Here is a 15,619-nt window from a genome sequence, read left to right as displayed (position 1 = left end):
AAAACAAAAACATATTTCCCTTTTTTTTTTTTTTTTTTTTATTTAAACCAGGTGAAACTAACACTTTTCCACTTTATGAGTCCTGGATAGAGCATATTAACAGATCTTTTTTGTATGTTAAATGCAAAATCTTTATGTTTTTTTTTTTTTTTACAATTTTGATAGAATTACTGCCTAATTGGGTTGCTATGTCAGCTATAGGCATGGTTAGAGTCTCTACACTCCAGTTAATATTAAATGGATTACTAAATTAGTTGACGATTATTTCAATAATCAATTAATCATAATTAATCTGATTAATTGTTTCAAACTTAATATATATTCGTAAAATATTTCATGAGCTAATATTAGATTTAATCATCAAAAATGCTTTTTTTTAAGTCATCTGCATACATTTTAAATGTAACGTCTGTGCCGACCATACAGTGTAAACAAGATTGAAAAGGTTTGTCTGAAGGTTTTATTAAAAAAAAAAAAAAAAAAAAGGGAAATATGTTTTTGTTTTGCTCCTGGTTATCCAGATCTTATTCATATTAGAGGCGCATGGTGTGGTACTTCTTTTATTGTTGCCTCCACAGAATAAAAAACGTGATGGCAACTGCCATATGACCAGATGTCTGCTGAGAAGGAGCTCTTGCACTTCAGCACTCTAGTGTTTCTCTCTTTGTTCTAGTGAATGACTTGTTCACCACCTGTTCAAACTTAGCTGAATGCCAAGTGAGAATGGTGGTGGCTGTGAGTTGTTCATGCTTTGTGGTTTTCTGAGAAAAACAAGTTATCTATTGACATGATAAACAAATTAGCCATTTCACAAAATTTCACGAAATTCCCCTTTCAAATGTTCTACTAAGATATTTCTAGAATATGCTATGGCTGTGTTATTTAACTAAATGATTTGCTGTCTAATTAATAAACAGCATGAGTGTGCAATTAGTTGATTAACTAAGAGTGCAATACACAAGAGTATGCTATTAGGATGAGCTAAAGATGCAGAATAAGCAATCACTAAATGCTAAGTGTAGAAATGAGACCTAATGGAGGAAATGAGTAAGAGAGTGAGGTTGTGCAAGAGCATGTTCAGTTGCTCTTGAGGGCTCAAGCCTGCAAACTCTTGACACTCTGTTTATCAAATGTGACATTGGTTTCAACCACAAAGGTTTGTCTATGTAGAGGAAACCGTGATGTTAGTCTAGATTCTTCCGCCTGGAGCTTTAAGTCAAGTCACTAACGAGAAGAATTACAGCATGAGCGGTACTTTCCCTCCACACACTAAAACAGTAGATGTTAATGGAGGCTGATAGTTGCTTTTTAAAATGATACATAAAAGAGGCAATGAAACTATCTAGTAAACAACCAGGTTTAACTTCAAATAGAGAGAAAACAGATATAAATCTGCAGAATAAGACCTGAGTAGTAACATCTCTAATTGAACTGAAACCTGCTGAGAGCTAGTTGGATTTTCAGAGCATGCTCAAACATTCAAAGCTAAATTTATAAACAGATTTATTTCTTTTTATAGATAAATAGATTAGTTGGAGACTTGAACTTGAGTTGTACTTAAGGTACCAAAATAAGACAGCTAGAGCTCAACTTAGACGTGTGCTTATAACATTTGAGACATTTTAGGAACAGCTATAACCTAGTATAATAAAATGATGTAAGTACGAGTGTATGTGAGCTACATTCATGCTATTCTGCTTAATAGGGTAAATCAGTTATGTCCTGTTAATGCCTCAAAGCAAAGCAAGGGAAGTTTATTTCTATAGCACATGAAAAAAGGAATAGAAATACAATAGGAATACTATACTGTACCACCATAAATGTTTCTAAATAATGAAAACGAATATTTTAAGTATGTTTTTTTTTTTTTTAAATGATTGATAAGAAAAAGAAAGGAAAGCTTTATTGCAAACTTCACTTACAATGTGTAGATAGCACAAAGGCTACTCCAAACAAAAACATTTTCTCTAAATTTAAAGCATTTTAGATGCTTTTATAGTTTTCTTGGAGTTGGTTTCAGAGTAATGGAGCAACCTCTTTTAAATCTCTGTACATTACAATTGCTTAGTCAAGGTAAATCAGTATAGATCTCCATCTATACGTACATCTCAGGGCTGGTGAAAAGCTTTACTTACCAAACCTCTTGCGGGTCCACCAGTGCGGCTCTTTAAAAGTTGTGAACTTTACATCCGGGTGCAACCTAAGTCTGTCGTATAGATCTGTCGTGCCACACTTTGGTTGTCCAATAATATAGAAATAAGGAAGGCACCGCATGCGGTAGATCTTCCTGTTACGACGTAACAGATGGTGATGGAAAGTGCTCTTCAGGTGCTGAAAAACTGTCCGGAAACGCCGCGAATAGCGCCCATACAAGTTCGTTTTATACGGATCTGTGGTAATATTCCCAGTGAATTCTTCATACCAGCAGGGGTTCTTGATACCAGGCAGGAATTTGCGTGGGATGACAGAAAACATCTGAAAAGGCAAAAAGAAGAAAAAAAAATAATGCATCAAGCTGTTCAGTCATCTAACTTTGAAAGACATTCCAGGCAAAGCTTTCTGTTAGACTGCACAGCAGAGGACCAACAATTTTCAACACTAAAGGAAGACATTTGTTTAATGATTTTAGTATGCAGGGATGTGTCTGGAGAGAAGAGAAATTGTGCCAGCTTTGTTCTCAATGATGCAGCTAGGAACTGCAAAACGTTCCGAAAATTTGTAAAACTTTCTTAAAATAAGTTTATTTACCCTTAATTTGAGTAGGAAAATAAGATTATCTGCCAATGGAATGAGCATTTTACCCTCAAAATAAGAAAATTACATCATATGCACTTGAAATAAGACCATGCAATTGTTTTTTCCTTATTTCAAATGTAAATTGTCTTGTTCCATTGGCAAAGGAACAAGACAATTTACACTGTGCCTGCTTGATTTGAGAGAAAATGCACTTATTTTAAGATACATTGACTTACTTAGATGTATATTTTTTGCAATGTAGATGGTTAGATGCATTAAAGTCCAGGATTCACGCCTATCCAATTTTAAATACCTACTCTATGCCTGTGGGGACCGAGGCAGCTTGTTTCTATCAGAAATAGAGGGGACAAACAATCCTGGACCACCACCCCAGCAGCCAATCCATCCATGCTTACATTTGAAGGCAGTTTAAAGTGGTCAATTACCCTGACTGCTTGTGTTTGGACAGTTGGAAGAAGCTGGAGTATCTGCAAAGAATCTGCACAACAACACAGAAAGGCCCTTTGGCTGCAAGTCAAACCAGAAAATTCTTTATAGAAGCAGTTCGACAAAATGAGCAAATAGCTTTGACACCATCCAGCTCCTGAATGCAAATATTGATATAACACTTTGATCGAAATAATGACTTGAGAACAAGAGCTAGTTATATAACTCCTAAAAGTACTGTACACTAAATTAAATCTGTAAATTTCTTCTGTTTTTTTACTTTTATACTGTTATGGGTTTCTTTAAAAGTTCTTGGAGGCTTTTAGCAAACACGCATTTGTTTAGAAAATTACAACCTAAACCCAGAGTAAGATCTTTGTGTTTCTGAAGTGTTCCAGCAGATAGACATTGAAAAATGTAATAATTCTTCATTTAACTTTATTAATTTCCTAATATGGCATAGAGTATTAACTGGTGAAACATTTTCAGTTTCTGTATCCAAATCACATTGTTAATAAACGCAGAAGCTGACTGTAGTGGAAATCATTTAATGCAGAGTGCAAGTTAGATAGCAAAGATGTTAGAGAATCTAGAAATGAAATGATTCCCCCTGTTGATATGTCTTAGTGGGTTATTAATGCTAAAACAATGCTGATCTGTGCACTGCATATACCAGGAAGCGTAACGTATTACAGCAAAGCTGCCTGGTTTTTATCCATTTGATGAGTCTAGTTTGTCTGTCATGTTACTCAATAGATAATTAAATGTTTTAAGTCATTTAGAGAGAAAATCATCCACCTTTTAGTGGAAGTGTAAAGTGGCTCTGGGATGACATGAAATGCGGACCAGTAAAACCATGCGCTTTTCTTTCAGCTTGGTAATATTCCATCATAAATTAATAAATCATAGTGCAAAAGGCAAAATTTAGCCATGTATTTAAGCATAGATTTGACTTTGGATGGTATAAAAAGTATGATATAGGATATTTAGTCAAAGGATCTCTTAATCTCCGAAAACACATTTAGAACTAGGCTGTAATATTTTTGTGCAGTCTGTCTCAACTTTACTACCTCTATGTTTGTTTGAGTTTATTTATTTCCATTCAATTTAATAAAAAGCTTTTGTCTTTGCAGCACTGACTCTTGTTTTAGTTAAGAGCAGAAGATAATCTGATGTAGTGTTCATACATTTTGGATTATCAGCAATCACAGTGCTTAATTTGATATAGTAAGATCAACTGTAAAAACAAAATGTGATAAAATAGTGTATAATGAAAACACAGCTATTTACTGGCAGATTGAATTGCAAGGTATCAGATATAATTTGAATGGAATACAACATAATGTTGAAAACTGAAAATACAAATATTGGTTGTTCCTTATATAAACTAACAATACATTATTGTAATTTATAAACAGCAAAAACCTGTAAACGGTATCTAATTATATACTGCAATTCTTTTTTACAGTAATTGATGACAATTTACAGCACTATTTCATCATTCTGCTTCATTCTATATCTATTCTTCCACTCTGCAGAATCTGTTAGTTCAATCTCTAACATTATGCTCTCTTTACTTTTTCTCAAAGTAGCTTTGCCTCGTCTGTTCCTCTTTGGCTGTGACACCATCCTAGAGAGAAATATCAGATTTGCTGCTCCCATCAACACCTTTGTTTATAGATGTTCGAGATAGGCCTGTTTTTCTGTGTAGTCCTGTTTCTCTGACTGTGACTGGCTGGATGTGCTCTCTTCATCCTCTGACATGGGAGCTGACTCGGAGCTCGTCTGCTTGGCTGTGTGTTTCCTGGACGGGGGCCGCCTTTTACAGTTCCTTTTTGTATCTCTGCTTCTGTCTCGTTGAATCCTAGTCGGCCTCTGCAGATGGCTGCTCACACTGAGCCTGGTACTGCTGGAGGTTTCTTCCCGTTAAAAGGGAGTTTTTCCTCTCCACTGTTGCTACAAGCATGCTTAGTGTGAGGGATTGCATCCGACTCAATGAGCCGGTGCAATCAACTCATTTTCCTTAGATAGAAAACTTTGAATCAATTTGACTGTATGATCTGGTGAACTGTAAAGTGTCTTGAGATCACATGTTTTGTGAATTTCCGCTATATAAATAAACTGAATTGAATTGAATTGTACCCCACCTCTCACTCATACATAGACTGCCAGATTCAAACAAACCATAATAATAAACATGTTTTAAACACTTTTAGATATTAACATGTATCTTCATGGCGACCTGTTTTCCCTTTTTATATACTGCAGTAGCTTAATATTAACATCATCCAACCGCTGACCCTTTAGCTCACCAAGGAACATGGGATGGTTAGAGCTCAAATAAAACAATAAGCAAACACTTGTCTGATTAATTTAGCAGATAATTCTGACTGGAGGCCATCATAGACTATTAGTATTTTATTTCTAGATGATCTGGTAAACCTAATGAAAAGAATAACAGAAAAATAATGCACATATTTGTATACAGTAGTAGCCATTCAAAATGTCCCCACTTTCCTTAATAATCCCTTTAAAACATCAACATCTTTGTAATAAAATATTGTTTTTGTTATGATTTGTGGACATTAGAAGCATCATCTCCTGGTCAGACCCTTTAATTCAGTGAAAGGGTGGAGTGAGATTAAGATTTACTCACATGTGGATCGCTCCTCATCAGTGCTTTAAACTCAGGAACCTGTCGGCTGCTACGAAACTCTACCTTGGATTTTATGGATTTCACCACCAGTTTTATATGTGTGTAATCCCTCACTGAAGTGAGGTTCAAGGCAAAGGGTCCGGGACTGATCAAGCTGTTAAGATGGTATGGGGATGGCGTGAGGAGAAGACCCTTCTTGTCCCCCGACAAAACGTATGATGCCATGATGAAAAACATGACGACCAGGCAAAACAGCAAACCATAGAGGCGGATCTTGCATCTCACAGTCCCAGAGCGCTTCGTTAGATCACGTTTTACTTCCAGGACTGCAAATAAGTTCATAGGTGTGTTGTCCACCTGCAGGAGCAATGGCTGCTTGTGGTAATCATCCACGGTGGAACCAAGCAGGCTGTACTTGTAATCCATCTGTGTCATGGTGTCCAGAGCAACTATGCTCAGAGATAGAGCTCAAAGACATAAGCAGGAGTTGTTTAGATGGCACAGTTTGGAAAAGATAAATGTCCATAGACATATATCCATGATTGTTGGTGGTGAAAAGTCCACCTCATCTTCGGACACCTGAAAAATAATAGCAGAAAGTTATAGGGGACATAAAAAACACTGCCATGGCAACAATTATTACACATGTATTATGATTTTGAAAGAATTTCAACTGCTCCTAATTTTTAGTTAATAAAGGCTGAATGTGCAGTATTTTCTCAGTGTCTGCTAGAGAAAGAGACTTAGAATAACATTTGACTTCCTCCCAAACTTCCACTTGAAATTACACAGCTTAACTGCTCTACCCACCCATCCTCTCTGAGCATCAAAGTCACAATATGGAGGCAGTGATAAGGACAAACTTCTTAGGAATGTATTCAGTCTGTGAACTACAGGGCTGCATGCTGAATTCTCACAGGGAGGGACAGAAATATCAGATACCCAGCCTGACCTGCAGGAGGGATTTATATTATCAAAAAATAGCTTCTTCTCTATGAACTCATATGGAAGAACAGTCACCCACAGATTAAAAACAAGAAGGACCAGAGTTGAAAGGATGAAGAACTGAACATTCAGTTGATGGTGTTCCTGCAGTTGCACATGTCCGTTTATCCTTCAGCCCTTTTTGTGTGTCTGAAGTTGAGCTAACAGGACTTGGTGTAAATAGAATATAGACAAATCATTAAAAGCCCACAGAGCTAAAGTCTAGGACACTCTTCAAAAGATAGAGCAGGCCTGAACCCTCTGGCAATGTTTCACACATTTATATTCACAACTGCACAGATATCTCAGTCTTACTGATGTACGACACACCTGCAGCCTTCTCTTGCACGCTTATATCATCAGACAAAAGCAGAGTGGAAATGAGTCATCAGTCCTTCTCACAGCAGCTGATATTGCCTGCCGCCCCCCCACCGCAGCCCAGTGTTCACACCTATGGCATAAATCTTTAGTGCTCGTGGTAGAGCTGATAAGAACTAGAACTGGAGACTCCAACCTCTTTACTCAAGCTCTGTCATTTACCACCGACTGAGCAGTCAGCTCCACCCTACAGAACCAGTGAAGAGAGAGAGGTGTATAAAAAGTGTGCTCTTCAAAAACTAAGGTTAAGCTCCAAAAAATAAAAACCCCAACAGGACAACAGGACTATTTTTGGATGGGCAACGTCTTATAAGAGAACGAAATATGGACACTGTTTGGAAAAGGATTGCACCTACCATCATTTTTATTCAAATCCTCAAACAGACCACATACGATATAATAAGAATGTGAAGGCAATCTGCAACAGCAGATTCACCATGACTGTGGGCTATTATATTAATTAATCATGTCAATCAATACATTTTTTTATTCATACATACTTTAGGGATCAGGACCCACGAATTCAGCATAGGAGCACCTCTAAAGGTTAAATATTAGCGATGCTATAACAAAATACAAACCTCTGCAAGCTCATAACCTTCCAGTTTTCAAAAGACGCCCAAAAGTAGTGAAAACCTGCTGACAGATTTAAAGCATTAAACAACTTCTTTAATAGCTCTTCTAAGCCCTAATCTGCATCATTTTTATAAAATAATTTCAATTACCAGCGTGCATTTTTTAGATCAGCCGAGGCCAAATCAAAAACCTCTTACATTTTCAATTTGAAGTGGTAGAAATATGACATTTTGCATTTAAAAGGATTGCATTCAAAATGTCAATTACCAGTTTTTAAATAGTCATAAAAGCATGGTTTTTAAAGAACAGCAGGAGGTCTACCAGTCCAGTTTGTCTAAGGTGTGCCTTTTTGATTAATCAAGGATTAGAAGATAAAGTAAAACAAAAATTTCCAATTAATTATGTATCCTACAACTCCTATAAATACAACTATTAGTACCCAGTAAAGCATTTAAAATGTTAAAGTTGTTGGGATTCTTTTCCTCAAAGCTTACTTAGAGGAAAATGAATACAGGCTAATGAGGTTAAAATGCAGACAGAGTGAAAGAGAAGTTAAAAATACACCAGAAAGATGGAGGGAGGGTGGAAAGAACGACAAAAGGGAGGAACTATGTCATTGATGAGAGAATGTCATTCTCAAGGGAAGTCACATCTTAATCCATCAGTCGGCTAACTGCAGCAGGCCACTGGCAGGTTGACGCATCTGTGGTATTCATAAAGCAAATATGTTGCAACTGTCTGTCAAGCCTGATGAAATAGCTCGACTAGAACGCAAACATGCCTAAGGGGGTGCCAACACGCAGTACAAAAGGTTGGATCTGTGATCTTTCCAGCGGATAAATCATCTAAACTCTGCTTAAATGTAAAAGCGTACATTTTACAAACTAAATAAATAAATTCAACTCAATCATTTCTGTTATAGCATTGACAAGGCTGCTGAAAACAAACAGTTCTGCAGAACTTGTAATTTCTTGATACAGTGAATTGTGGTTAACACATGATACATTAGACAGAAAAACTGGGTATAACTGATTTTCTTTATGTAAAATCTAATCATATGTGCCAAATGAATGTTTATTTTTAGTTTTGAACACAGGAAGGTTAGTTAAAGTTCGGCATGGACTGAAAAATATTTGATTTATATAAAAATGTAAGAAAAAAAGAAAAAAATTTGCAAATATGAGTTTTGCAAGTCAGGAAAAGCCTAATTTGACTTTAAAGATGAAGCACATGAAGAGAGAGATTGCTCAGATTAATGATGATTGTAATTAACTTCAAATACACATACATCAATGTTAATGGCCTGTGTCCTGTGCTGATGGCTCTATCCCCATAAAAATTGGACCAGCCACAGCCTAAACAAATAATCAGAGACAGAGCATTCCACATTGTCTGTACAGCCGTTTAGTGACAGAAGATTCAGACGTGCAGATTTGATCCTAATGTTCTACAAAATACAAGTTTCTCAAATCACTAGTTGCTGAAAATTGCTTTGTTTTTGCACCTTTCTTTCTTGCTCAACTATCTTTTTTCTTTCTGCGTTGGTGTAGATGCCTGCGTGAAGAGCTGCAGTGCACACTAAAATATAATATCTTTTGTATTTTCTGAAAAATCGAAACCAATTTCTAACAATCATTAAGAAACATGCTGAAGCAGATCAAATTTCCAACCGGCTTTTATACAGTTTGTCATGCAATAAAAATGAAATGTATTCTGGCATCGACTGTGTGGACTGAAATAAAATAGATTTAGACTGAGGTATGTTCATAATGCTCTGTTTTTCTTAATATGGGCTATTTTTAATGTCCTCAGACAGCTCAAAATGACAAGGAACACTCCACAAGTCTTCAATTTCTCAAATCGAACCAGGGACGTATTATTTCACCTGGAGAAGTAGTCTGTGTGATGAAGAGCATGCCAACTGATTTCCAGGAAATACCAAGCAATTTTAGGTTGCAGGAATCTCATTTCTATTGAATAAATTTTTTGAATAAATGTTATCTTAAGGATCTTTAAAAGAAAACAGCTCAAATTAAGACTAAAATATAAAGTATCTTATCCAGTTCCCAATGATATGCAATTCATTTCAATATGATCTGATCAGCAATACTTGGAATAGTTTCTCCTGCCATGAACACTTTCTAAAGAATAAGATGATGGAAACTGATATCACTTGTGCACTTGTGAAATGTGCACTACCCAAATTTTAACCCTTGCTAATTACTGGCACATAAACTATGGGTCAACTTTGAACTTAAATAAGGCTTTATCATCATTTTCTCAAACTTACAATGTTATTTTAATTGGCAGCATCCCTTAAGAAGAATTTATATCAAAAGTGAGCCTTAAAAGAACACTGAATCTCTAAATCAAAAGCCAACTCCAATAGTTAGTTTGTGTGCATTTCACAATAAAAACATTCAAGCAAGCTTAATTTTTCTTTGGAAATAACCAAAAACTTCAAGGTACAAGAACAGGAATCTCACTTGATAAAGTTAAAGAACACAGCTTCGAAAAAGGAAGTCATTTTTTTTTTATGGTGTTCCCATTTTCAGAGAAAATCACACATTGAAGATTTTAGCAAGTTACTGCCATAGTACTTCTGAGTTTTCTTATGCAGACCAAAGGCAGTAGGTAAATGTCAGTATGACTCATATTGTTTAGTAATGTTTACATTAAACCTTACTCATCTGCTAGAGCTACAGAGGTATTTAAGCATGCATGGTAGACTGAATCTCTGGAACGAAGATGTTTCATAGTGTTGACAAGCCAAGTCTGGGCATGCTTTGGTGGTTTGGCACGCACGAATGGTGTACGACCTTAAGTGCTGGTTATACCCCCCGCCGCAGTGTGTGGGAGTGAGCTTGAAGCAGACAATTATGATTTATGCTCAATATTGAAGCACTGGTGTACTGCCTTAAGGGCTGGTTATACTGCCCGTAGCAGTGTGTCGCAGTGAGCTTGACGCAGACATTTTTGATTTATGCTCAATATTGAAGCGTGGTCTGCACTATGTCATGTTCCACGCCACAATGCAAAAGGGGAATATCACGGAAAAGCTGTGCGTCTAGATACGTTCGAGGTGGTGAGGAAGTGGGGCAAGTTTCTCCGACATCAAAGGGACATGAGGGCGAAAAAGAGCGGGGATCCAGGTGGAAAAAGGGTCCAGGCGTTCTCGCTCACCTCGCTCCACTAGCTGATCCAACTTTACGAGTCGTTTTCTGCAATTAAGGTCACATAAACAAAACAAGCCGGTAAGGTACCAAACAGGAATTATGCATAGTGTAGTGCGAATGTAGACTTGACCAATCAGAGGCCTCCTGTCTGCGACATTGTCTGCGATCACCTACAATTTCGGAGAGGTGCAGCAGAGTGCCTGTAGAGGGGGCGGGGACGTCTCTGCATTCACCGTGATACTTACACAGAGGAGCTCATTTCAAAGTATTAATTAGCCTTTAGTCCTTAAAGTGTCCGACCCAGCTTCGAATCCGACCTTTGGACCTTTGCCTCATGTCTCTCCACCTCTCTGTTATCATGAAAAGTCACTCGGTAACAATTTGTGCATATTTTTTTTAATAAGCATATATGTATAAATTTGTTAGGAAGGAAAGAGCAGTAAAACAAAAAAACAGATTTCAATTAGGATCTGTATTCAGGCTGCAAATGGACATTATATCAGGGAAAAAAGGTTGAGAATGAAGACAGCAACAGAAAAAAACTTGAGATTTTGAGAAAGATCTGTCAATACATGTAGTCCCTCGGGAAAAGCTGTCTTGACAAACTGTCAAAAGCTTCTCCAAGACCTTTCATCTATCTGTAGATATCCCAGGGATTATCTTGTCTGCTAAACAAGCCACTGGAGACCAATTACAGGTGCTCAAAAGAAAGCAAGCGAAACCTGAAGGAAAGAAGTTTGATCTAATGACTTAGAAGCTGAATGTTGGTACTCAGTTTTCTGTATGCTTCCCTTTTCCTAACAAAACTGATGAGTGAAAAACTTAAAGTACATTGAGGGTTTGCTTTTAGTGTAAGTTTTCTGACTGCCATGACCTCTTTCACATCTTCACAAGATGAGGCTGGAATCTGGTCCAGAGAAAACACAGAAGGCACTGTCAGAGTAGAAATGGGACAGAGAATGATCAGAAACAGAAACAACTGAGAGGGGGGGTTGCTGCTATGTCCGTAAGAAAAGAAATGCTTTTCCACTAGGCTGCCTTCGGTAATTAAAGTTCAGCAAAAGGCCAGCACAAAGAGGGCACAGTCGTGAAACTCAGTTTATATTCATGATTGGTTAAACAGAGCCAGAGATGAACATAAAACTCACTTCATACTTGTCAATGTTGCTCTGAGCATTGAGTCCCAGAACAATTAATCAATGGATATGTTTAGCTAAACTATGCTTATCATTTAAAAAAAAATACTTTTCATTGATTTAAATGTATTGAAAAAATAATGGTCAGCTTAATGACACCTAATGGTTAAGCTACCAACATGGAAGTGCCATCTGAAATGAATGCTTAAGAAAGGCTTTAATATTGATTCACTTTACACATGTTCCCAAAAAAAAATCATGCTGTGCTTTCTAAAGTTTTTCAAATGTTTTTATGTCATGACAAATGCAGAAATTTAATTGCATTATGTTGGGATTAAATGAGCTAGACAATACTTAACTGGAAATATGGCTACAAGTCTTACATTTAGGGAAGAACATTTGCGGCAATTCTCCTTTTCAAAATAGCTTAAGGTCAGTCTGAGTAACAGCTGGGCATTTGTAAAAGGCAGTTTTCAAGTCTGGCCACAGAGGCTAAGTTTGATTGGACGAAGTTTTGATTTGGACTTCTAACTTAAAAGTATGCACTGATCCAGACGATTTCTATACAGCTTTTACAAAATATTTATGATCCAACAGATCCTTTCCAGGGTCTGACCAGCTTCCTTTCCCCTGTAGAAGTAAGGCACCCCATTGCATGACGATGCTCCACTGTTTTAATGTTAAATTGACGAGTTTTAAGGAGGAGACGTGTCAGTTTTCCAGCTCACAAAATGTTTTGAATGTGTATTATATTAACGCTTTCACATCTTTTATGTACAACAGGTTCTTTCTGTGGATCTCTGCAGCTCCTGCTGTGTGCAGCATTTTTAGGCCTTGTGTCTTCATTACCTCCACCAAGGAGGTTATGTTTTAGAAGAGTTTGTGTGTCTGTCTGTCTGTGTACAGGATAACTTTAGAAGTTATGGACGGATTTCAATGATATTTTTCTTTTTCTCAGAGAATATTTACTGATTGGCGGAAGTCTGTGCTCTCCAAGTGCTTTTCTAGTTCAAATTCAATCCATCCATCCATCAATTTTCTTCCGCTTTATCCGGACCCGGGTCGTGGAGGCAAAAGTCTAAGCAGAGATGCTCAGACTTCTAAATCCACACACACCTCCTCCATCTGCTCTGGGGGGAACCCAAGGCAACATCACGCCAGCTCAGAGAAATTGTCCCTCCAGCGTTTCTTGGGCCTTCCGCAAGGCCTCCTCCAAATAGGACATGCCTGGAACACCTCTGGAGGGAGGCGACCAGGAAGCACCTGGAATAGATGCCCAAGCCACCTCAGCTGGCTCCTTTTGACGAAATTCATCTAAAAAATACTTCATTAATATTAAATCGAAACTAAACATTGCAGTAACTTATGGGCAGTTTTTCAACAAATTGTTACTGTATAGGTATTGATACTTGTGGGCAGGAAGGATCTCCTGTAGAAGTCTTGCAATGGAACTGTAGAAGCCTCTTTCTGAAGACGCTAATGTTGTTTAACAATCTTAGAGACTTAGACAACTTTTTTGACAACTTTAATTGAAATATTGTTTAGTACAGCTTATCAGACAGTAAATAAATGGTTGCATTCCATAAAGTGACACAGTAATAAACTGTAAAGATGGGAGAAAAAAATGTCTGTCATGGAGGGGGGAGGAGCCCCGACGATCCTTTCTGCTGTTCTCACCATATTCTCACCTATATCCAGTCTGAGGCGCTGCAGCCTCCACACCACACAGTGAGACAGCTGGTCAGAGCGCTCTCTATGGTGCTTCTGTAGAAGGTGGTGAGGATGGGTGGGGGCAGGTGGGCTCTCCTCATCCTCCACAGGAAGTACATACGCTTTTGTGCCCTTTTGATCAGTGAGGTGGTGTTTACATTCCAGGCGACGGTGTCTATGATGTGCACCACCAGGAATTTGGTGCTGTTGACCACCTCTACAGCTGAGCTGTTGATGACCAGTGGAGCGTGGTTAGGCTGGTTCTTCCTGAAGATCAAGATGATCTCCTTCGTCTTCTCCACGTTCAGGATCAGGCTGTTATCTTTGCCCCTGTCCATCAGCTGCTCCACCTCCTTTCTGTAGTCCAGGTCGTTGTCATCTCTGATGAGGCCCACCACCGTGGTGTTGCCTGCGAATTTCACAATGTGATTGGTGGTAAACCTGGGGATGCAGTCATGTGTCATCAGAGGGGTTCTGTCCAACCTGACTGAGGTCTGTTGGTGAGGAAGTCAATCAGCCAATTTGAGAGGGGTGAATTGAAGCCCAGCTGGTCCAGTTTTCGTATTAGGTGCTGTGGGATGATGGTGTTGAAAGATGAACTGAAGCCCAGGAACAGTATCCACATGTGGATGTTCTTCTCCTCCAGGTGAACTAGGCTCGGGTGAAGAGCAGAGGAGATGGCATCTTTAGTGGAGCGGTTTCGTCGGTAGGCAAACTGGGACGGGTCGAATGTTGGCCGCAGACTGGAGACAATGTGCTCTTAAACCACCCTTTCGAAGCACTTCCTGATGATGGGAGTCAGTGCACATGAGGCTTCTTCTCTTTCTGAAGAGGATGCTTACTGTTGTCCATAATGTTTTTCACTTTATGAAGAATTCTTCTTAGTGAAACAATCTCCTGAGGTTCTAGAGGAGTTCCTAGAACAAAGCCGGCCTTCTTAATTAGCTTGTTTAGCTTATTTAACTCATTAGCTCTGATGCTGTTACCCCAGCAGAGGATGGCAGAAGAAGTCAGACTCTGCCCTTCTTTAGAAAGTACTGTCTGCTCTGTCTCTTCTTGTCAACAGTGTCACAGATGTGTCTCCAGTCCAGTCTGTTGTCCAGGTGAACACCAAAGTATTTATACTCCTCCATCACACTCAATTCGTCTCCCATGATGTTAATAGGATTTACCTTTTTCTTTTGACGTTTAGGATCAGAGGATTGTTTCCCCACCAAGAATAAAGCGAGCAGAGCTGCTCCAACATGCAGCCATTATAAGCAGCACAATTCAAGAGTATTTTTACAAAGTTTCACTCCAGAGCCTGAAAATTTTAGAATGTTTTTTTCCATTTCAGGAAACAATTTAAATCACTTTTTCTTTTTGCATTTTTTTAAGTTTATCAAATTGGATATTTCCATCCATGAATGATGATAGTACGGCAGTTCTTTTTGTCTGTTGCATTCTAGAAAATACTACCTCTTTCACTTTTGTGTTATAGTTTTTAGGAAAATTATTTAGATAAGTCTAAAACAGAGTCGAACCTTAAATAAAACTGGAGCTCATATTTGCCAGAAAGAATCCTAAACTATACCTCTGCAGTTATAACCATTAACCACTGAACGTTTATTAGATTTTCATGAAAACAGTTGAAAAAGGGCATCATTGGTAATCATAGACAAAGTCAACAATGAATGAAAAATAATGTATCTATGAGGGGGATTGCATAATATGCCACAAGAAGATGCTCCCACCATAAAAAAACAAGAACAAAAAATAAAAACACAATTAAAAAATAATTATTGCTTGGAAGGAGATTCCCTAAAAGAAAATTCATTATA

The 15,619-nt window shown here is 37.9% G+C and overlaps 1 protein-coding gene across 2 annotated transcripts in view; it reads right to left on the bottom strand.

The window, feature by feature from the left end:
• chst15 (carbohydrate (N-acetylgalactosamine 4-sulfate 6-O) sulfotransferase 15) overlaps positions 1-15,619 on the bottom strand; it is a 46,997-nt gene that overhangs the window by 17,561 nt on the left and 13,817 nt on the right. For both annotated transcript variants that reach the window (XM_015383484.1, XM_015383483.1), the window contains 2 exons: positions 5,840-6,418; positions 2,136-2,475 (listed from right to left, as the gene is read on the bottom strand). In XM_015383484.1, the coding sequence (XP_015238970.1) occupies positions 2,136-2,475; positions 5,840-6,274 (775 nt within the window). In that variant the 5' untranslated portion in view covers positions 6,275-6,418. The remainder of the gene's footprint in view (positions 1-2,135; positions 2,476-5,839; positions 6,419-15,619) is intronic.

This window comes from Cyprinodon variegatus, unplaced genomic scaffold (genome assembly GCF_000732505.1).
Source record: "Cyprinodon variegatus isolate N-32 unplaced genomic scaffold, C_variegatus-1.0 Scaffold286, whole genome shotgun sequence".
Classification (NCBI taxonomy): Eukaryota; Metazoa; Chordata; class Actinopteri; order Cyprinodontiformes; family Cyprinodontidae; genus Cyprinodon; species Cyprinodon variegatus.
The sequence above is the reverse complement of the archived record's forward strand: the minus strand, read 5'-3'. Positions and strand labels throughout refer to the sequence as shown.